At 37.1% G+C, this 23,573-nt stretch overlaps 1 protein-coding gene across 1 annotated transcript; it reads left to right on the top strand.

Annotated features, from left to right (window-relative positions):
- Positions 1-1,705: 1,705 nt before the first annotated feature.
- col18a1a (collagen type XVIII alpha 1 chain a) lies at positions 1,706-21,962 on the top strand. The gene is made up of 41 exons (XM_077728530.1): positions 1,706-2,128; positions 8,014-8,555; positions 9,210-9,293; positions 9,977-10,039; positions 11,968-12,046; positions 12,384-12,469; positions 13,310-13,336; positions 13,427-13,606; positions 13,747-13,773; positions 13,841-13,903; positions 13,986-14,063; positions 14,147-14,197; positions 14,318-14,440; positions 14,549-14,611; positions 14,693-14,737; positions 14,845-14,976; positions 15,966-16,037; positions 16,181-16,207; positions 16,286-16,384; positions 16,504-16,539; positions 16,649-16,738; positions 16,818-16,850; positions 16,928-16,963; positions 17,051-17,110; positions 17,195-17,272; positions 17,345-17,380; positions 17,470-17,523; positions 17,599-17,664; positions 17,742-17,801; positions 17,877-17,907; positions 18,266-18,319; positions 18,393-18,424; positions 18,490-18,618; positions 18,689-18,848; positions 18,926-18,990; positions 19,074-19,202; positions 19,290-19,322; positions 19,388-19,714; positions 19,796-19,993; positions 20,691-20,806; positions 20,884-21,962. The coding sequence occupies exons 1-41, from the start codon at positions 1,729-1,731 to the stop codon at positions 21,095-21,097; spliced, it is 4,278 nt and encodes a 1,425-aa protein (XP_077584656.1). The 5' UTR covers positions 1,706-1,728; the 3' UTR covers positions 21,098-21,962.
- The last annotated feature ends 1,611 nt before the right edge of the window (positions 21,963-23,573 follow it).

Genomic DNA, 23,573 nt, shown 5'->3' on the forward strand with positions numbered 1-23,573 from the left:
ATACAACCACTAAACTCCCCCTTTGGCACATTAAAATCACTTTAAACGACAATCCAATTGAACATAACAAGAAATTTGTCCCATTTAAAAACTTTTAAGGCAGTTTGTAAATATTTTAAATGAGTTAAAAGACAAACCGTGGGAAAAAAAAGACATTGTGAACAATGGACATGCGACATGCTGGCACATGAACCAATTACTCTTTAGCCAAACTCTCACTGAGCCATGACAACCCCCAGTTTAATGTTTTCAAGGTAGGGGGGAGGAAGGTGTCTCAAACTGTGACGGAGGACAGTAAAACATTGTCTTTTTTTCTAGCATCGACACACCAGGGACATTTCAAGTGTTTCCAAGACGCAATTACCTCTTTCAATCCTAAATGCCGCACTCAAAAAACAGGAAATCCTCAACTTATGTTGCTGTAATTGCTCAAATGCGCCGTAATAGACTTGAAAGAGAGAGAGAGGGGTACTCTTTTGTCTAAATCTTTAGGTGTTTTCCAAGTGGTGCTAAAGAAAGGGAAAAAAGATGGGGATGAAAGCTGTCTCATAGTGGAAAACCATTTAAATGTTGTTAGCTACGGGCAATAATAATTCTAAACGGAGATTTCGGGTTTAAGTCAGAGTTTTTAAGACAAAAAAGGACTTTTTTGATTCTAAAAATATTGTTCTAAAACATTTTAGCAAATTGAATGGACATAAAAAAGGTTTTTTTCTGTTGTTTCAAGATTTTGTCAATTTCTTATAGATAAAATAACTTGAAAATGTGATTTAAAATTGTTGAGTCACAGAATAATGTGACACTCAAATTGCTACAGATGTGGTAGAAAATTAATTATATTCATTTAACATGAATGGCTTTTCAAAATTAATTTTTGGCATGATTTGATTTATGATTTCTTTCAAGTATATCAATAGAATTAAAGTATATATGATCTCGTGCTTAAAAATTAAGCTCAGTTCTTTGCCTGGCTAAAATATACTCTTGCTTCATTCTCTCTAAAGTGCACATATTTTATTATTTTTCTAATTATTACACTCAAAATTCCTTTCTATTCTTCCCAAACCTACATTCATATGATCATCCAAATACATTCTAACATCAACCCACATTAACAGAGTAAAAACAGAAACTTTACAACTTGCCTTTCTAAAAAAAAAACCCTTGTTTATAGCAACAATGATGTCATTGACATTAACAATGGCGGTACACATTTCCAACCTGTACTTAGATGTATGGAAAGTCTTGCTCCAACTGGTTACGGCTCATTTTAAGGGTCTCTGTCAACTCATCCCAGTGACTCTACAAAAAAACCAGTCTGGACAAGAAAACAAGACCTGACATATGTCACATTCAAACACCTGAATGGCATTACTATACTATATAACCTATCCATTGATTATTTTCTAAAAAGTACACCAAAATTGATCCTCGTGATTAGTTTCTTATTTTTCAAGATAGCCAATCAAAGTAAACCCATTCCTGCTTTTGCAATGGTCATCATAATCCAAAAGTAAGAACATTTTCATCCATTTCTTTTAACAAAGGGAGGAGGAGTAAAGAGAGAGGAAATATGGTAGCCAATGAGCATCACAACTCCTCCTGTTTTCTCCCCCCCGGACTATTTTGAATGGGTGCACTCGTCACTTGTCTTCTCCACAGAGTAAGTGTGTGGTTTGTTTAGTTTAGTGTCTACCAGGGCATGTAACAGTTCACTCAGGGAGTCTGATGAGCAAAAAAGTGGTCTTCCTCAACCAGGTTACCAAGATGAGGAACCATTGGAACATTTTGTTTTTGTCCATCCTTTACGTGGGCTACTCGGATGCTTGGTTCTGGTCCTGGACTGGGACTACGGTTCCAGTCCCATTGGCGGATGGTGAGGGGTCTGGCAGTCCCACAGCTAGTGGGGAAACGACGACTGAGGGGATTTCAAGCTCTGGACCAGAGGTTATTGAGGATAGAATTGGTCAGGAACGTTTTGGGTCGACTCAGCCAGGGACTACTGAAGGTTTGCAAGTGGTGATGGTAACCACGCCCACTGTGGAGATCCAACAGACATCATCTGAAGGCACAACTGAGATTTCGACAAGTACAAGTAATCCTGGTAATCAAACAGCTTCACCAAAAGGTATGGGTCCTTCTGGATCTGAGCTTGAAGGTCTTTCGGGAAATGGGTCAGAAGTCGGTTCTCCTGAAACTGGATTTGATGAAATTAGAGAGGGATCTGGATCGGGAAGCCCATTATCTCTGTTGGAAAAATCTGCAAAATTGTTAGCGTCTAGTGGCCTTCATAGTTTTGATGATGGGGGCAGTGTACTTTCTAAAGTTAATGACGAGAAGGTTCTAAACGTTACCATGAGTCCGAGTCGTAGAATTGAGGAAAGCAGTAATTTTTCTGATGATAGCTTTATTTTAACCGCAAATCAGTCCGACAATTTGACAAATCCTGAATGGGCTAACCTTTCGTATTCCCCCGACGCCATTTTTGAGAACACATCTTTGGTAAATATGTCCAAAAAACTGGTCAAAGTTGCCTCTAGAGTTAACCAAAACTTACCAAACACTGTCAAAACGAATCCACAAACGATATTGTCCACCTTACACACTCCCAACATGTTTAAGACCCAATCCAAAATACTTGAAGACCCAAAATCGGGCACTACAGTATCAAACCTAGCTAAATATCCCACATTAAACGCAACACATAGACCCGAAAGTCTGTTAAACCACAATCAAACCAACTCAGGGCCTCAAAGTTGGACACTAAGCCAAAAAGACGTAAAATTATCAAAACCCAATCACCGCAAAACCCACCATTGCTTACTCCTGACTAAATCCCTCCCATTTTGCTCATCCATGACCGGCAAGAGGTTTGTTGTTCCCAATCATCTCAACCAGACCAACTTGGAAGAAGTCCAAGTGGTCCTAAATGACTGGGCTTGGTTGTTGAGAACCAAATGCCACCGTGGCTTGGAAAAGTTCTTCTGTCTTCTGTCACTACCAAAGTGTGGCACCCCCATGACGTTCCTGCCTTGCCGAAGCTTTTGTGAAGCTTTAAGGGACAGTTGCTGGACTCTCCTGGATGAGGGCCGCCTCCCCGTGGAGTGCCACAAACTTCCTGAAGAGGACGATGGGTATCAGTGCTTATCACTTTTTAATTGGAAAGGTAATGCTAACTGGTTCAAGTGGTTTCCAGTTTTGAACCAATCTTCAAAAACTCCCTTTCTCCCACCCTGACTTTGACTAAAATCAAGGGTCTAAACACTTCCCCTATAAAACCACACACAAAGGGTATCCCCATGCACAGAAATACTGATCTGAAGCATGAATTTGGTTCTAATTGGGTGGTCACTCTATGACATGCATGTGTGCCTTGCAGCCTCTTGTTTTTTTGCATGTTTTTGCCCATTGAAATTGCATGTATAGTAACTCCATAACCACATAAACACACAAACACACACATTTAAGACACAACATAAAAATGCATGTTGAGAACGCTTGATGTATATTTTTGACAGATTTTCTTAATACAGAATGTCAGTGTATTTTGTAGTTCATATTTAGTGTTGCTTAGATGCGTGCTCAGCATTTGAAATGTTTCATAATTTGAAACACAGATTATGATGTGGCTACTTTTTTTTTTTGGTGTTTGGACGATTGGTAGCCGGTCTTTTGGTGACAGAGTTTACTGTTAAAAACAGCTCTCAAAATTATATTCATAAGAGCGAATTTAATATCTAAGAGAGATATATTTTAATATCTAAGTACTGTTTAATATCCAAGTACTGTTTAATATCTAAGTGCTGTTTAATATCTAAGTACTGTTTACTATCCAAGTGCTGTTTACTATCCAAGTACTGTTTACTACCTAAGTACTGTTTAATATCTAAGTACTGTTTAAGATGTAAGTACTGTTTAATATCCAAGTGCTGTTTAATATCTAAGTTCTGTTTAATATATAAAATTGTTTAATATCCAATCTCTGTTTAATATCTAAATACATTTGACCGGCGACCAAAAGGGACCAAAAGACGGGCGACCAAACGTCCAGTCACGCTTTTTTTAATATTATATTCGCATTGCATGGGAATGTTCTTTCCAGCATGATCTTATAGTATAATTCTATGTTTGCAGTCAGAGTGACAGATAGTGAAGAATTTTATAAGTATGTTGTACTTTATGGATGTCATGCAAGCATGCGATTCACATAAATTAGAAGGACTCTCGTAATTTGACACATATCCAGTTTGGTATTCCTTTTGTAGGTAGATCATGTTTAAAAAACTCGCCATGCTCTCCTCCTTCACTTCATATCAGCGACTCTTGAAAAAAAATCTTTTTACAGCGTCACTATCTTCCTGACAACTCGCTTTGTTGACAGACCGAGTGGTCGGTTTGTTCTTTTTGTGTCTCTGAGAGGGAGTGAAAATGTGAGGCGTATACATCAACTTTCCATCCAATTTTAATAACCATCCACCCATACATCATTTAATTTTTAGCAAGATTATGACAAGATATGCTTCCATCCACTATATATCTCAAAAAACTTCATCATTGGGCCACCATGAATACAAAAAAAACAGATGTATTCCTGCAGATGTGGGAGAGTCATCAGCATAAAAACAATACTTTATGTTTATATGTATATAGGCTCATAAATCTGCATGGGATATGTTTACCTTGGAGGACCATAAGACAGAATGTATAAATAACATTATCCCTGTGGATGATTTTATATGGGAGATATGTGCTGGAAACACAAAGGTATTTGTTTGTATATTGCTATCAAAGTTCTGGTTAGCTTCTATTTATATATTTTTATTGGAGGAGTAGATCTATGGTATCTTGCCTATTAAATTCAGAGTCCCTATTGTGTCTGTTTTGATGTATTTTACATCACTTGATCAAAGATTGAGTTTTTGTTGCTAGGTGGAAATGTCCAAAGTACTTTTTTATGTACGTTTGGACTTACTTTGGTCTGAAGTTGCGAGTATTTGTGGAAAAAATGCTGTGTAAACACTTTTTTTCCAGAAACAGATTGAAACCAGTTTCGTAGTCATGTGAGAACTGAGGATGTAGTATACTTATATCCTGTTATGGTAATAACAGCAATGGTTTTGCTTTTTTTTAAGTTAAATGGACCAAACTAGTCGATTTAAATGAACATTATTTGACAGAAAGTAGCTTGAAAATACACTAATATTAAATAAACGCTGTAGTGGCGCTCAATGCAATACTAATGAGAATGTTAGTTTTATAAATTAGCTTAACAAACATTCCGTATACTTTTTTTTGTCACTTGTCAGGATTCTCTTTGTATTTGCTGATCTTTTTGTAGAAATGGATTATTGCGATTGTCAGCAGGTTGTCTTGGTTGGTTTTAACAAATGTCCACATGAAGTCTGTAAAATAGGGACTTCTCCAATGATTAAATGTTTTCCCTTTATATTTGTAAAGATCCCATAAGTTAGACATGCAGGGAATCACAATGGCGGATGGAAAAGCAAGACATGACTAATGAGGACCATAAACTGTGGCAAAACTCCATTCATGACTCGGGTTGACCTTGGGGTTGTCATTGGTTAACAAAAGGTTCTTAAGAATGCAGTTCAAATGCTAATGGGAAGTTTTTGGGTGTTGGTTATGTGCTATCTATTACCAGAGTTCAGAAACATGGTACAAAAACACATATGACGTCAAGTTAAACTATTTTTGGAAAAGTTTTCATGTCTTCAAAATGGTCAAAAAGCAGTTTTGAGCCACCTGTGTCTTAAAAAAAAGTCAGATTTTTTCCCTAAAAAAACAGTCTGTGATCATTTGACAAGAAATTTAGGAGAAATCCATCCCTAAATTTGGCTAATAATTCAAAAAAATATATTAAATAATTACTTTTCTGGGACTTTTAGATGTGTACTACCTCAAGAAATACATAAATGTATCTTGTTTTTTCTGTCAATGTCCCCAAATGATACTTTTTAGAAATACTATGATACTGTATAACTTAATATGTTCAAATACTTTCCTAAAAAAAATATGTAATCATTTAACAAGGAATTCAGGAGAAAGCTATCCCTATATTTTACTAATAATTCAAAAAAAACTGAAATAATTACTTACTGGGACTTTTAGATATGTGTACTACCTCAAGAAATACATCCATTTTTCTTCTTTTTTTGTCAATGTCCCTCAATAATACCTTTAGAAATACTATAATACGGTATAACTTAATATGGTAAAGTCATTTATTTATATAGTTAAGCCTTGACTTTATTTTCTAAGCAGATCCAAAGCTTTTGCTTTAGAAATCGCTTATAAAAATATTCCGACACTCGTTAAGTGCGCCTAACACAAAGCCTGCCGGACTCCCGGGTTTCGGGCAAACATCTCATGTTTTGAGGATCCCGACAAAGCCCACCGGCGGCTTTGCAGATCTCCAACACTCACGACGGCAGGGTGGCTTTGAAGCCGCCAGTCGAGCTTGAACGCGGATCACCAGGCGGTTAACTAAAGCTTGTCTTCAAAGAATGAGTAACTTCAAGTGATGTCCCATAACGAGTTTTTTTTTTTAAAGTGTGTGTGAAAACACTAGCACACCACTGTTTGGAATTAAAATAATGGGTTTTTATGTTAGTCCAGACAAGGGCAAACTATGGCCCGCGGGCCACATCCGGCCCGTTAGGCCTTTTAATCCGGTCTGCGGACGTTGTCCAAATGTTTTTTTTATTTTTTACCCCAAGATGGCGCCATCACGCGGAAGGCAATGACGGTATCTCTGTCCACTCTTATTTATTTTTTTTGTGTTTTACAGCCCTTCTATCTGTTTTTAAATGACAAAATTAATATTTGTTAATACATTCCTTTACTTACTTTACTTTGTACTTTATACTTTTTACTTTAATGATGAGTATGTTAATACTTTAGTCATTTTTTTCTGTTTATGTTTCATATGTACTATTAACGGATGCACTTTTTTATATGTATCGTATCTTGTGCTGACCCCGCCCATCTGGCAAATTCCAAGCTGCGTAAATATTTAGTTTGCTTAAATCACCTTTAGTTATGATGTGATAAGTCACCAAATTGGAGGAATGAGGTCATCCACGCAGCTGATGCCATGAACAATGGTGTAGTGTCATGTAGTGTAGATGTTGCCTTATTTTCTTTAGTGTGGAAGCAATGTGTTTTGACAAAAACCCACTTGGATGTCACACAAAAGCGCTGTGTTTTCTTTAAGCTGACTTACTTCCATCCCATTGATCTTCAATGTTTGTTTGAATTGGTGGAAGAGTTGAAGCGTAAAAGCCGACACAGCGAGAAGATTTCTTAGCGTGAATTTATCGTCGTTACGTCAAAATAAAGTTGTTAAACTGCCGTGTCGCAGATATTGTACATTTAAGACCGGATCTTGGTGTTTGAATTCAGTTTTTTAGCAAAAGATTTTCAGTTAAAATATTCATTTACCATATTTTCACGACTATAAGGCGCACCTGTTAACATTTTTACGAATATACTCAAAAATATGGATTACAGTTGTCCATCTATTGCTGTTTATACTCCAAATATTAGTTTTCTTGCTCAAATAACTGCATTATTTCGTGGGATAATTGCAAATACCTTATTTTCACTAATAGAAGGCGCACCACATTATAAGGCGCACTGTCAATGAACAACACATCTGAATTTTTTCCCATATATAAGGCGCACTGGATTATAAGTCGCCCTGTCAATTTTGGACAAAATTTAAGACTTAAGTGCGTCTTATAGTCATGAAAATACAGTGTTAGTATTTTTTTGGGTGACCATGAAGTAAAAAACGTGAGTCCCTTCCCCTTATTTTGTTGAATATGACAATATTCTTGCAAAAATACTCTCAATTCCACCATATTTCCCATAACAATCCCAAACACCTAATCGAACCCACTCTAACATTTTGATCTGTCATGCTACTCACCTTTATCCCCTTCATATCTTCAAACTAATCTTCTAACATCCATTTTTTTCTCTCCCTTCTAGAAGACAGTGGCGTTTCTCTCCTGGAACTCATTGGGGACCCTCCCCCAAAAGAAATCACCCGCATCCATGGCCCCGACGGCTCTCCCGGCTACGTATTTGGCCCCGATGCTAATACCGGCCAATTGGCCCGAGCCCACTTGCCCAGTCCCTTCCACCGGGACTTCTCCCTCATCTTTAACTTGAAACCAACGTCCAACCAAGGCGGTGTGATCTTCTCCGTCACGGATGCCACGCAGCAAATCATGTATGTGGGCGTTAAACTCACGCCATTGCAGTACGGGAATCAGAATGTGGTCTTGTACTACACGGAACCCGGTTCGGAGACGTCGTTTGAGGCCGCCAGGTTCATCGTGCCCTCCTTGAGGGACGTTTGGACCCGTTTTGCCATGGCGGTTAAGGACGATAAGGTCATGTTCTACCTGAACTGTGATGTTGATCCTCAAGTGCAGCGTATTGAAAGGTCACCTGATGAGATGGAGCTGGAAGGGGGTGCCGGGGTCTTTGTGGGGCAGGCTGGAGGTGCAGATCAGGATAAGTTTCTGGTACGTTTAAAGACCCTAACTTGTAAACTCGATTTCATGTGGGCTGGACCATTTTAGATAGAATATTTAGATTTTTTTTTTTAGTATATGGATTAAAAGAACTGGATTAAAAGCCCTGAATATTCAGTTTTTTATAGATCTAAAACAATGTTTATTTTAGCATTTTTTAAATATATTTTTAGATTTTACTAAATTATTTTTGAACTAAAAACACAGAAAAAATGGATTAAAAAATGACTATTGATTTAAAAGGGGGAAAATCAGGAAATTTAAAATTATATATACTATATTATATTTACTCTCAAAATGATATTGGTGCTGGATTATTTAATCTTCCTAAAATATGTAAAAATGTAAAAATTGCTAAAGTGAACCCATTTGCATTCATTTCATCGAAAGTAATAAAAAGTGCTTCCAATCCATCCCAAAGCACTTAAAATCATTTTTTACACTGTTTGTGCAGCCGCTCCATAATATAAATTGTCTTCAAAACATTTAAGTTTGGATTTCATTGCATTCAAGAGTAACATAAATTTAGTAGATATGTAACACAAGATGTCATTAGGTTTTGAGGTCATAAGCTCAAAAGTAGCAGAGGAATTTAAAGGAATTCTGCCATTTAATGGATTCTTCACCATCTTTCTTTCTTAACAGGGGGTCATCAGCGAATTAAGAGTGGTGGGAGACCCCCGCGCCGCCGAGAGGCATTGCGAAGACGACGACGATGACTCGGACATGGTAAGCGTACTATTTTGTTTTGGAGGATTCCCCCATGGTGGTGGAAACATCTTTTTTAGGCTCATATTTCACACAAAGAGTGAAACCCAGGTGCCTCACTGCAGGTTTTATTTGTTAAAATCCCTTCTCCTCACCCCGAAAATGTCTGGAAAACCACTAAAAAGTCCTGGATTGTCCCAGTTCCTTTTCTCCGTCTAGCCAGAGTGACTTCCGACTTGTTTTTTTTGCAAGTTGTTTGTATAAGATGAAGGAGAAATGGCATTCCGTGTGGAAATGACAGGCTTGTGATTACAGGATGGGACTTTCATTGCAAATTATTACCTCACTAACAGCTGTTTTGTAGGAGAATGTGTTTTTTTTTAGATTCGGATTTTGCAAACTGGCGGAAATAATGCTTGCAAAATGTCGGTAGCTGAAATAAAAATTGGATTTGGACTTAATTTCAACTAAACAGGGCTTTATTTTTTAATTGTTATACTCCAAATCTGTTAAGAAGCTATTTGCAAACTCTGATTTAAAGTGTTTGGTTTTAGGAAAGAAGGTTTAGGGAATTGTAGACTGTAATATTACTTGTAAACTGCTTAGTTTTTTTGCAGAAAATTAACATTAAGCCGTGCAGATATCCACAAATAGCAGAAGAAGAATATTTTGCAAATATAAATTCATTTTTTTTTTTTTTCCAGGCTTCAGGAGAAGGAAGTGGCGACCTGGAAAGAAAACCGTCCGTCGAAAAGCACTCGAGGACGGTAAGTGGTCATTTTAATTTGCTATTTTTGTCTGAAATTAAACAATTTTGATTCCGACATCTTTTTGTAACGACTTACACATTTTTCGCCAATAACTAAACATAAAAGTAGTGCATTTTTATGGGCTAGGGAAGCAAACTATTGAATTATTCTTTATTTTCTTTCTTCTTCTTTGGTATTTTGTCTTTTCGGGTGCTACCGCTTCACTGCCTGCTTTATATCACCTTCACATTTTGACAGATTTGGATTCCACTTGCACCCACTCATGTCTTCCCACTGGAGAGAGATACGTAGACCCCCAGCCCCAAAAAAACACACCCCCCACTAACATGCCACAACTTTGTTTGCACAGACTATGAAAACAGATGTCAATTCTGTTGATGACATTGACATTGATGCTGGTTTGTCAATCTACTACAAGGAGGAAATAGGAAAGTTATCATAACAATGACATTTTCCAAATTTTAGGTCTTAAGTTGATCATTTTTTTAAGAAATAAGGGACCCACTCTTTTTCTGTACTCAATTATAGTTGTCTTTTTTATTTTTATTTATAGTTATGATTATTTAAAGTTTATTTTTTTGGACTAAATATGAAGAAAATGAATCATATATAGAAAAAAAGTTGTGGGAATCTGTTAGTTTGTCTATTTTTTTTTATTATTTTGTTTTTGGTGGCAGTTTTACTTTTTGGGGGGGGGATTAATGCAGTTTTTGGCTTTTTTGTTTTAAATTTTAGTGTAAGTTCAAACTGAATTGAGCAATTACATTAGTAGGCCAAAGGAGGATTTGATTTGAGCTAAAAGTGAAGTAATCCAAAGTATTTTATAGTATTTAATAATTGTCGCCCAAGGCTTTTACAAGTAGGATTTCCGTCTATTCGTTTATTAGCATCCTATTAAGCAAAAGGTGATATTAAAGACAACAGCTGGTAGCAGATGCCTGTTTGCCTACCAAGTTTTTTCCACGATAACTTGTCCAAACTCAGGCAAGTCAGGGCAAAAGAAAAGAAAAGAAGAGAGGCTACTTTTGTCAAACTTTCCATTTTGTCATGCTGGAATTTGTTGTGAGCTTGTCGTCTTTGACAATGTCACTCAAGTGTCCTTTTATCCTCCAAAGATCTTTATTTTTTTGTCTTCTGGAAAATCCATCTCATGTGATGTCATCTTCTTGATTAAATGTAAAAAAAAAAAATAAAAAAAAATTAAAAGATTTGACCGTAATAATTTTCCGAATATAAATAAACCTGTAATATTCAATATATAAATATATATTGATGTATATTATTTTAATGGTGGACATTTAACACAAATCCTGCTATGGCACCAAAAACAACCTTTCTAATGTCCCACCTTTCTTGATTTTGACCAAAAAAATAATACAATGATATAAATATAAAATTAATTAATAAACAAATTAAAAATAAAAACAAATACTCCGACTACAACTCACTGAGTAAACTAGATATTTCCTTAATGACGTTGTAGGTCACAAAGTCCAAATCTATCAGCACTTTTCAACCTCCCCTTCATGACATAAATATGTTATTAGGAGTTGTTTATCACCTTGTTAATTTTGTCAAGTTAAAGAGTCGATAAATTTGAGGGTGGAATTCTAAGCATATGACACAGTGGGGAAGGTTATCATCTTAGAAGACAAATATAGTTAATAATTAACCCATGTTTAAGGTTGCTCACTTTTTTACATTCTTATATCCGTTTTCTCTCCATTTTTTGGAGATAAATAATAATGGCAAGTGGTTATTGGTTTATTTTAAGAAGTACTATGTTGTCCTATGACAGGAATGAACTAACTATCTTCCCATCTTATACTTTTATTGCTTAATGGAACTAATATGGAAATTACCTTTACACAAAAATTATGACCATTTTGAAAGTGTGTAAACTAATGATTCGCTTATTTCACCAGACGGCTCCGCCTCCTTTACGGCCAATTCAGCAGCCACCAGTCGCCCGACAAGATGAGACGTCAACTCTAAGACAAACAGGTACACCCCCATCTTCTTTTAAAAAAGTACAATTCAAACTGTCGTAGTCAAATTTTGACTAAATCCTCACCAATTTTGTGTTGTATTCCTCCATCTAGAGGCCTTAACATGCATTACATAATTGTAATTTTTTTCTTCCAAGCCTAGACATTACGTAAACCTCTCTAAATCCCAATTTATTATGGGATGGAGACTAGAGTAATTGATGCTACTTCCACAAATGCTTAGTTTTGACCATGTTTTCATATAAAAATCATTTTGCAGTCAGGAAATTTCGACCTTAATGTGAGAATTCACACAAAAAATGTGAGTTAAAGGTGCTTTTTTATCGTTTTAGGGGCCAAAGGTGAAAAAGGCGAACGAGGAGACAAAGGTGAAAGAGGTTTAACTGGGCCAAAAGGAGACCCTTCTCGAGGCTGGAAGGTGAGATTGTTGAATTTTATAAATTAATTGCCATTATTATGGATTTGGTCAAAAGCATAACCTCAAAAAATGACTCCGATTGTTACAAATGACTAGAATAATCTCTGTAAATACAAAAAGTCTGATGAAACCATGCTGAAATGAGCGCCACCATGTTGTTTTGCAAGGGGATTTTTTTTTTTTGCAGCAAAGATTTCAACTTTGAACTTGAAAGCCATAAAACATCAAAATCTAATAACAAGAGGTTGCCAGATCAAAAGCTTGAGCAAACATGGCGTATAATAAAGACCCTCATAGGCGCCCCCTAGACGCCTCAAATACTCAATTATTAAAGTATCAGAACACAAGTTTTTTGTTTTATGTTTTTTTTACATAGACACTTGCACATTTTATACATTTTGGGTAATATTCCAAGCAGTTTTTAATGAAAAAAAGAGATTTTTAAGTCTGATTTATCTTTTTAAAAACATCTACTATTCATTATATTTACCTAAATATCTGCTATTAGAAGACACATACATTTTTTTGTATAAAATTTAAATTTTATTTGCAGAAATATTACCCAGTTTTGAACTAAAAATATATCTTTACTAATAAATATTCAGGCAGTTAAATTTTGAGTTGGATTCATAGTGAGGCTTATTTTTTGCCTATTTTAAAATCAAAACTACTAAAAACAATGTTATTTTTCATGCTAAAGTATGCACAAATATTAGATGAACTTCATGACGTTTTTTTTTTAATTAATATATGACAAAAGAGATTATTTATTGACTTTATGAAATGAAAGTAGCCTTGTGTATCAAATGTAATGCCGTTTTTTATTATTCATAATTTCAGGGACAAGCTGGTGAGAAAGGAGCAAAAGTGAGTCAAATTTACAAATTATGATACATTTATGTTACTAGTTTCATTCATTTAATATCCTAAAACAATTTCTGTTCACTTATTTCTCAGGGCAACGCAGGTTTCGGCTACCAAGGCAAAAAAGGAGAACCTGGCCTTCCGGGACCTTCTGGAAGTCCAGGTCTGGGGTCAGTCTGCAAAGAGGGTTCAGATCCTTCTTGCGTACCTGGAGTTCGAGGACCAGCAGGTCCACCAGGCGCTCAGGGACCACCTGGAGAAGATGGAGAACCGGTATAGTGTTTTTTTCAAACCAATATGCAGCGACATAAATGAAAATTATGTCAAATGTTGGTCCAAAACTTTGAGTTTATCAAGATTTGTGCAAAAAAAATAACAATTTGTTGATATGTGCTTATGTTGTCATTTTACAGGGTGATCCTGGTGAAGATGGAAAAAGGGTGAGTTGTAAAACCACTTATGAAGTATTATAAGTACTCATAACTACTATTTTTTGGCTGATTTTAGGGTGTAGATGGGCCCCCAGGCTTCCCAGGAACCCCCGGCGATCCCGGCCTCAAAGGAGACAAGGTTAGACGAACACATGGACAGTGACATGCAAAATTATGAATAAAAAATTATAACATGGAAAATTAATGAGTACTACATACAGGGAGATCGTGGTGAGGGTCAGCAAGGACCCAGAGGCCCCCCGGGTCTTCCCGGACCCCCAGGACCGGGAAGTAGATCTGTAAGTGCATCTGAAGTTACGCCGAGTCATGGAAGTGAATATTGATTGATTGGATGGGAGTCATTGCAGTGGATGTTTTTCAGACTTATGTGGACATGGAGGGATCGGGATTTCCTGATCTGGAATCAGTTCGGGTATGTGAAAAAAAATAACACGCGTGTATTGAAATGTTTTTTTAAATTTTTTGTATTTGTTTTTTTTTATTTTTATGTATTTTCTGTATTTTTTTAATTATTTTTTAATTGTTTTTTTAGGGACTGCCAGGACCACCAGGCCCACCAGGTCCTCCCGGTCCACCTGGTTTTGCTAGAACAAATTCAGCATCAAGTCCAGGAGCAGTTGGACCACCAGGAAGAGATGGAGCGCCAGGTCAACCTGTGAGTACAAATATGGGATTTTTTCTTTATTAAATATGATTAAATTGTCCATAAGGAGACAAAATAGCAAACTATTTATGATATTGTGAACTTGTGATTGGCTGGCAGGGTTTAGGTGGTCTACCAGGCGTTGATGGCCTACCAGGAGTCTCTGGTCCTAAAGGAGAAAAGGTCATTTCATATTTTTTTTATTAAAATGTGTTAAAATATGATTATTTTACCTTAATTTGGTCCATTTGGTTTTATTTGCAGGGTGATTCAGGTGTGCTGGGTTATCCAGGACCAATAGGAGAGAAGGTGGACATTTTTTTGAAGTCACATGATGATTAATTATGGCTAAATGTCGTTAATTAAAGTATAAATGTTTGTATTTGTCATCTTTTGAATATGTTTCTATTGTACAGGGAGATCAAGGAGAACCTGGTTCAATGGGACCAGCAGGGGAGTCTGGTTTGGCGGGTTTACCTGGACCAATGGGACCATCTGGACCACCTGGACCACCTGGGCCTCCTGGACCGAGATACAATGCTGGATTTGTAAGGTTTTTTTTATTTTATCAGGCAATACAAAATTGGGGGGTGTGATCACAGATCATAGAGCAAGGGTTTTAATTTTCATATTTTTTGACTGTATATTAAGCAAAATGGATATATTGTTGACTTTTGCAAGGCATGCACATACGTACATGGCTGACAGAGTTGAATCAACGGGGGTTGGGTCACTGTGGGTGGGGAGGGGGGAGCTTTTCCCCCAAGCTACCTGGCACTGACCGACCGACCGAGCTGACAGAGTTCGAACCAGCGGGGGTTGGGCTGCAAGACGCACCTGACTGCAATCCACTGATTGCACTTGCAGTACACTTAGTATTGTGCAAAGCTTTCCAGGTTAAAACCAATGCACCCCCCACACTCACTTTTTTGCCCTTATTTTAGTTTGCCCAGCCCCATAAAATGAATACTTAGTCTTATGATGGCCCACGTTTGAAATAGGTCTTATGATAAGGTTTTGTATTTTTTATTTTTTTTATTATTATTTTTGTATAATGTTACACCAGAACTCCTCTTTATTATACTAAAAGTAGGCATTCATTTAATTAGGGCTGGCAAACTATAATAAGTGCAAAAGTGAGTTTGGGGGGTGCATTGGTTTCAACCTGGAAAACTTTGCACAATACTAAGTGTCCTGCAAGAGCAATCAGTGGATTGCAGTCAGGTGCGTCTTGCAGCCCAACCCCCGCTGGTTCAAACTCTGTCAGCTCGGTCGGTCGGTCGGTCAGTGCCAGGTAGCTTGAGGGAAAAGCTCCCCATCCCCCCTCCCCACCCACAGCAACCCAACCCCCATTGATTCAACTAAAGCAGTGGTTGAACTGATTTTGAATTGATTTTAGCTTTTTTTGATATAGATTTTTAGATTTTACAAAATGATTTTTTAACTAAAAACACAGAAAAAAAGGATTAAAAAAATGACAATTAATTTTCTAAAAAGGGGAAAATCAGGAAATTTAATATACATCTATACTCAACAGGATGATATGGAAGGATCAGGCGGAATTTTCACAAACGGCGTTCCGGGTGTCCAAGGACCTGAAGGGAGACAGGTTGACTTTTAAATTTTTTAAATTTTAAGTCAATCTTTGTGCCAGCCCCCAAAATGTCCAAAGTATCCTTATTTTAACATTAAAATCAATTGAAATGTCCCTTTTTAAAAGTCTTTTTAATACAATCCTATATTATCTTTTAGGGTCCACCTGGTCTACCTGGACTTCCAGTAAGTAACAAGACAGTAAATGTATTTTTTACAAATATTCTTTGTTTTAAATCCATTATTCTGTTGAATAATTTACAGGGTAAACCAGGGTTTCCAGGTCTTGCAGGACAGAAGGGCATCGAGGGTGCGGAAGGAAGAGACGGCCAACCGGGATTGGACGGATTCCCTGGAGTTCAGGTCTTCAATTCTTTGCATTGACTTTAGTCTATTTTTTTAAATTATACAATTCTCTCTATAAATGGAACCGCTCGATCATCTTAGTTTCATAGAATATTTTCATTTTAATTCTGTTCCAGGGAGCCAAAGGTGACAGAGGTGACAAAGGAGACAGAGTAAATACATTTTGCTTCAAATCCTATAGATTTTATTCAATATAAATGTTTTTATCCATTGAATGCCTTGTCATTAATTAAATTGCATACATGTCATCTTATGTTTAAGGGTGAACCTGGCCGAGATGGCTCTGGAGCTCCAGGACCCCCAGGCCCACCGGGACAACCGGGACCAATCATTTACCAGCCATCTGAAAATGTAGAGTAAATTCACCCAAAAATATTCAAAAATATCAACCTGCACTCCTTAATTTCCTTTTGTTTTAATGTTACTGCAGTTTGACGGTTCTATTGGTGGCATTGGGCCTCAGGTATGTATTTAAATATCATGTGATATCTATTATTTCCAAAAATAAACATGATTTGGTAATCTAATCTCTCGTTTTAGGGAGGTCGTGGTATACCAGGCCGAGCTGGATACCCTGTAAGCCCATTTTCACTCTCCAGTAATTATTATTAATCATATTTGTTGGATATCGATGACTTTGACCGGTTTTTCCCTGTCGATTAGGGTCCAGTGGGTCCAAAAGGTGAGATTGGAGACCCAGGCCCTGCAGGTTATGGCATCAAGGTACAGATAAATTATAATTGGAATGTACTGCATTTAACCTTGTATCACCTATTATCGTGGTATTAATAGAACTTGTCTCTACAGGGTGAGAAAGGTGAACCAGGTCTAGTCATCGGACCTGATGGGAATTCGATCTTTTCGACTGGGCTGACTGGTTCAAAGGTGAGAAGGTCGCGTTTTATCACCTCTTCGAAGCTCAGATGGCTGGATTTTATGTTTCTGTGTTACGTTTAGGGAGAACAAGGCCCTCCTGGACCTATTGGACCACAAGTAAGTAGCAATACAACTCGTTCTAGATCATTTAATCGTTCATATTTCCAAATGTTAAGTATAACTTTGTGGTTTTGACTCTGATTTAGGGCCAGTCTGGACCCAGCGGAATTAAGGGTGAAATTGGAATGCCTGGAAGACCCGTAAGTGATTATATATGTTAAATAAAATGTGTACATAGTTTAAGTACAAAAAAAAGAAATATTACCTCCTTTTAGGGTCGACCTGGTGTGAATGGATACAATGGGGAGAAAGGGGAGCCTGGTTCTGGTTTTGGATATCCAGTAAGTACTCTTTTAGAATTGTATTTGGATTGTTCAGTTCTTAGATATATCATTTATATTGTTTTTTTTTTTATCAGGGAATTCCAGGACCTCCAGGACCTCCAGGACCACCTGGACCAACTTTTAATCGCTACGATGTGAGTCGAAATTTTTTTTAAAGTAGTAATCTGACAGGTAAAATTAAGGTGTACTTTATATTTTATTTTAAACAGGGATATGATGGAAGCTCCAGAAACTATCCAGGTATGAATTATCGTGTAACACTTAAATTATATCATTATGGACGTTAGATATCATAGAATCATACTTAAAAATGGTGGTGTTCTCTCATTAAGGAAATAGGAAGTAGTTCTGTGAAAAAAGTACGGTTAAAGAGAGCTTTTCCATATATCTGGAGACAAAGAAATGATTCTTATTTCCAGATGAGTTTAAAGCGGATATAATCTTTCCGTTGTCACAAGATTAAGCCGTCAAGTTTTAGTAGATATGAGAAATGAGCTCATAAAACTGAATAGGAACTCTCACTGCCAAAGTCACTTGTCTGTAGAGTATTGTCTCATGCTACAGTGTGCATGTCTTTTTTATTTTATTATTATGACAGCAACTAAGGGGGACAAGGGAGAACAGGGTGAACGTGGACTGCCAGGTTTTTCCGGTAACTCCTCCCACTTTTCACAATATTACTGCATATAAACAAGTTTATTAACTGCTTTAAATGCAATTTGCAGGTATCTCCAATTTTGACATCCACACACTCAAGGTATTTTGTACAAATATTAAAAGTTACAACAGTTTTGTGTCAAAACGTCTTTTTGTCTCCAAAAGAATGACTTAAAGGGAGAAAACGGCGATCCGGGAGTAAAGGGCGAAAAGGGGGAACCTGGTGGATATTACGACCCACGTTTTGGAGGACCTCTTGGTTCTCAAGGACCTCCTGGAAAGCCAGGTTTACCAGTGAGTTTAAGGACAAAATATATCATTTTTTAACTAAAAATATGTCTAATTAATGTCTTCTATGTGTTAGGGTCCAAAAGGAGATACTATAATTGGCCCTGCTGGACCTCAAGGACCACCAGGAAAACCTGGAATCGGCTATGATGGCAGACCAGGTCCACCTGGACCACCTGGACCACCGGGATCGTCTACTTCTTCTTCTTTACCGGGCGTCTTTTGGCCTAGTCAAAGTAAGTCGCTTTGTTTTCAACTTATCAAAATGAGACTAAGTCCGCAGGTTGTCTTAAAACTATCTTTTTATTTAAAGCTGGAACTTCGGCAGGACCTCCTGGTCCTCCTGGACCACCTGGAAGTCCTGGACACTCATCTGGAGTAGGTCTTACCTTTTCTACCCATCAGTTTTTGGTTTGATTTGTTGAGTTTTACCCGAGTTGTTGTTTATTGGTCACAAACAGGTTACAGTTCTTGGGTCTTACGACATAATGCTAGCAACAGCCAGACGCCAGACGGAGGGTAGCCTCATCTACATCATCGACAAAGCCGACCTCTATTTACGAGTCCGTGATGGACTGCGACAAGTCATGGTATGACTGACCCAGATAAGAAACCCCTCTGTTAAAAGATCTGACTATGCATTGATGGTATTTATTCATTTATATTTTTCTTCACAGCTGGGAGACTACAACCCCTTCTTCAGAGATTTGGTAAGACTGACAAACTCCTCAAAACATCAGTTTCTTTATAATTCCCAATGCACTTTACATTCCAGGAAAATGAAGTAGCCGAAGTTCAACCTCCACCCGTGATCTTGTACCCCCAATCCCACGACCAGTCGCAAAACAACGGTGCTATCCGCTACCCTCAAACCGTCTCCGACGTCCGACCTCTTGACCCGCCTCCGCCACGCCCAGAGGCGGATCCCCGCTACCCTCCACAGTACGATTCTAGATTCCCAGACTCTAGATTCCCTGACCAAAGGAACTCGGGTCAGACTGATGGCCGAGTGGCAACAGAGGCTAGACATCCAGTCACTCCACAACGAAAACCCAATCCCCCTGTGGTCCATCCTGGGTTTTACGATAAATCCGGATCAGGCGTGAGTAGCATTTCAGAACCAGGAATGGATGACACACCCCTTGAAAATACTTAAAATTGTTCCTTTTGTCTTTTTTGCTAGCTCCATCTTATCTCCCTAAACGCCCCTCAAACTGGCAACATGCGAGGAATCCGGGGTGCGGATTTCTTATGTTTTCAACAAGCCCGTGCAGTAGGTTTGAAGGGGACCTTCAGGGCCTTCTTGTCCTCCAAGCTCCAAGACCTTTACACCATTGTCCGCCGGTCGGACAGGGAGACCACGCCCATTGTAAACCTCAAGGTCAGATTGCTGCTGTTTTATGATTACAGATGGTAACACTCTACTACTCAGTCTCTGCGGGGAGATATTTTTGTCCAGGAAAATGCAAACACTTAAAGATGTTTTCAGTAATAACTAGAGATATTTTAAAATTGTTTTTTTTTTTAAAGAGGTTGGACAGAAGTTCCTGAAGTCAGACACAGAAATTGTTATTTTTGGTAATGAAAAATTGATACATTTTAACAGAAATAGGCAATTACAATGTCTGTCAAATTTAACTGGACTTAGATTCACATCATATTAAAACAGAGGAATTTGACAGTTGGGCACCAAAGATTTATCTTGAATTGTAATTTTTTTATTTTATTATTTTAACTGAAGATATTTTATTAGATTATTTTATAATATCAGTTATTTTATTTTGATTTTTTAAAGAGATTAGACAGAAGTTCCTGAAGTCAGACACAGAAATTGTTATTTTCAGCAATGAAAAATTGCTACAATTAACAGAAATCTACAATTACAATGTCTTTCAAATTTAACTGGACTTAGATTAACATATTTAAACAAATGTAATTAACAGTTGACCCCCAAAGATTTATCTCAAATTGTATTTTATTTATTTATTTTAAATCTACTTTTATTCTACCATAATACCATAGTTTCTACATCTGGTAATGCCATCCATAAACTTATATTTTTTTCCCTTTGGCTACAGGGTCAAGTCCTGTACGACAACTGGGAATCAATCTTCGACGAGAACGCCAACAAAATGAGAAACAGCGTACCCATTTACTCCTTCGACGGCAGGGATATTCTCAGGGATGGCGCCTGGTAAGTAACAACCAAAAAAAAATAAAAATGTCCTCCAGTTATACCAGTAATACCGTACACCATATCTACTTTCCCAGGCCACACAAAATGGTCTGGCACGGGTCTAGCGACAAAGGCCACAGGCAAACAGACCACTACTGCGAAACATGGCGGGCCGGCGACCAAGCCGTGACTGGCTTGGCGTCGGCCATAGAGAGCGGTCACCTCCTGCAGCAACAATCTCGCAGCTGCTCTAATTCGCACATCGTCCTTTGCATCGAAAACGCCGCTACGTCACACTCCAAAAAATAAAGTAAGATCCATCCACTTTTTACATTTTTTTTTTTGTTCAAACTTGGCGTCCAATGAACTCGTCCCGGAAGCCATTTTTCTTTTTTTGGGAGTTTTTTTCGTCTTATTCTTCGTTTTTCCCCAAAAAATCGGAGTTGGACATCTTTTTTTTTTCTTCTAAGCGTTACAAAAAATACACAAAATATGTCCTTAAATTGTATTCACTCGTGTTATTTGCGTTTATTTTTGTTTTTGTTTTTATTTTGGCATTTTTACTCTTAATATGGTTATATAGCCATTCCAGTTATGTTTTTATATTGATCATTCAACATTTTTTTCCAATTTTATTCTTATTTTTTTGTGTTTTGTGGGCTACATATGGGCACGGCAAAGACTTATTTGAAATTTAAAGAAAATATTTATTTTTAAATGAAGTTATATGATGACAAACAAATGAATTTAATGAAAATACAGCTCGCCCAAATACTTCCATTTTTTTATATTGTGCCTTGTTATAAAACCATCTTTTTGCTTTTCATTTAATAAGTGCACATTCCTTACAGGACCACTTCCTATTCTTATGAATTATTATCATTTTGTACAGCATTTTACTTCAGTTTTTGACGGATAAAACTGACCATTATGGAACATTTTTCTTCAATAAGAGTTAACCACCAAAAATTGACTTAACTGAGAGTGATTGACGCTAATCTGTGATGAGATTTTGTATAGTTTTTTTGTTTTTTTTTAAGAACAAAACATTATTTTGTTATAACCCAACCAACGCTTGACTGAATTCCTTTAAAATCTCAATCATGCATTGAGCTGTACTGATCTTCAAGGCACTGAATAAATGTCTTTTTCAAACGCCATAATCATAACGTGACACTTTTGGCATCGTTAAGCACTAATTTGACAAAATTTTGAGTTCAACCAAAAGTATTTACAATGAAAAATCATCCCATAGTTTGAATTTATGCACTTGTGTTTATTCTTATTTGAATTCGGAAAATTTAAAGCAAAAACTGCACTTTTAAATTTGTTTTTATTGAATTTCAGTGCACTTGGTGTCCTGTGTGCTGCTTAGACAACAGTTTTATATGAACTGAAGTCAGGGAAATTGAACTAGAAATACAGTTTTTTACTACCAAAAAATCAGCATGACGTTCCTCAAAAATCTCTACATTGATATTCCCAAAGAAGCTGTAGATCTTAAAGTAAAATGATATTTAAAATGAACTGAATTAGGTCACTCATCATTGGTGAATGTCTTCAAAATCCTCTTAAATCTATATACTTAAAAGTTAGTAGGAGTTCCATGCTCATATTCGATTAAGAAGATTAATTTGAATTATTCAAAGATGGCCTCATTTACTAGAGTGAGCTACTCCAATAGAACGCCAATCATCTTAACACACTTTCAGGTGATTGCTGGACTTTGATTGTCTTAAATTTGCATCCAACCCAATCTCAACCAAAACCTTACATACTCAATAGTTACATTGGATATATTTTTATTTTTTTAAGACCACTTTATCCCCATATTTGTTCGGATTCAAGCCAAAAATCCAATTTACATCTCTACCCTCCACTTTGACCATTTCCCATCAAATAAATCTGCCAAAAAAAACCAATCTGCCCTTTTTCAACGTCATTAAAAGCGTCAATCAAATATTTCAAAATTCCAGGCTTCCTCAACAAGACTCCATGGCTTATATTAATTGAGTTTGGAGCTTAGTGTCACCAAAGTATTATGGGATATGATCAACATCCCCGCCTCTGTCCAACGCCTCCAAGTAAATCACGTGAAATATATATTGGCCACACTTTCGTGGCGTATTATACTTTTTTACATCTTAACGGGTTGAGGTTAGGAAGCGGCCCCCCGAGGGTGCCGTGTAATCACCCGCATCTGGCTTTACTGAGCGATCACGCCGACAGCCTTAGGGGGAAGGCTATATTTAGTGGGTGCTAAGTAATAACTAAGTGGAGAAAAGAAGGAAAAAAATCTATCCCGCAACAGACAACATACAACGAGGTAGCGAACAGAAATTCCGGGGGTTAATTACAATAGGCCAAGACAAGAAAATAGGGGTTGTCATTGCCATGCTTTGTTGGGTTTTTTTTCTGTCATGGCTCCCTAAACTGAGGCTGAAAATGAAGTTACTTGGTGGTAGTTTCTTCAAAAGTCGTTAGGGGAAATTTGGGTTGGAAATGTGGTTAAGTTTGTGACTTGTTTTGATATTTTTTCCAGTACTTTCAAGGACTTCTATTGGAGAGGTTAGTAAGACAAGGGTGGAATTCATGGTCTTGTTTGTGCTTAATATTATTTTTTTTATGTCTAAGGTGCTTTGGTCAGCAATTTTTTTGTGTTTTTTGTGTCATCACTACTTTTTGCAGGTGTTCATTGCGATCTTGGGCATCAGCAGGTTTTTGTTCAGTAGGTATTTTATTTTGTTTAATTGTATGTTGATGTTCTTGGACATTGTTGTTGTTT

Source organism: Stigmatopora nigra, chromosome 11 (genome assembly GCF_051989575.1).
Source record: "Stigmatopora nigra isolate UIUO_SnigA chromosome 11, RoL_Snig_1.1, whole genome shotgun sequence".
Lineage (NCBI taxonomy): Eukaryota > Metazoa > Chordata > Actinopteri > Syngnathiformes > Syngnathidae > Stigmatopora > Stigmatopora nigra.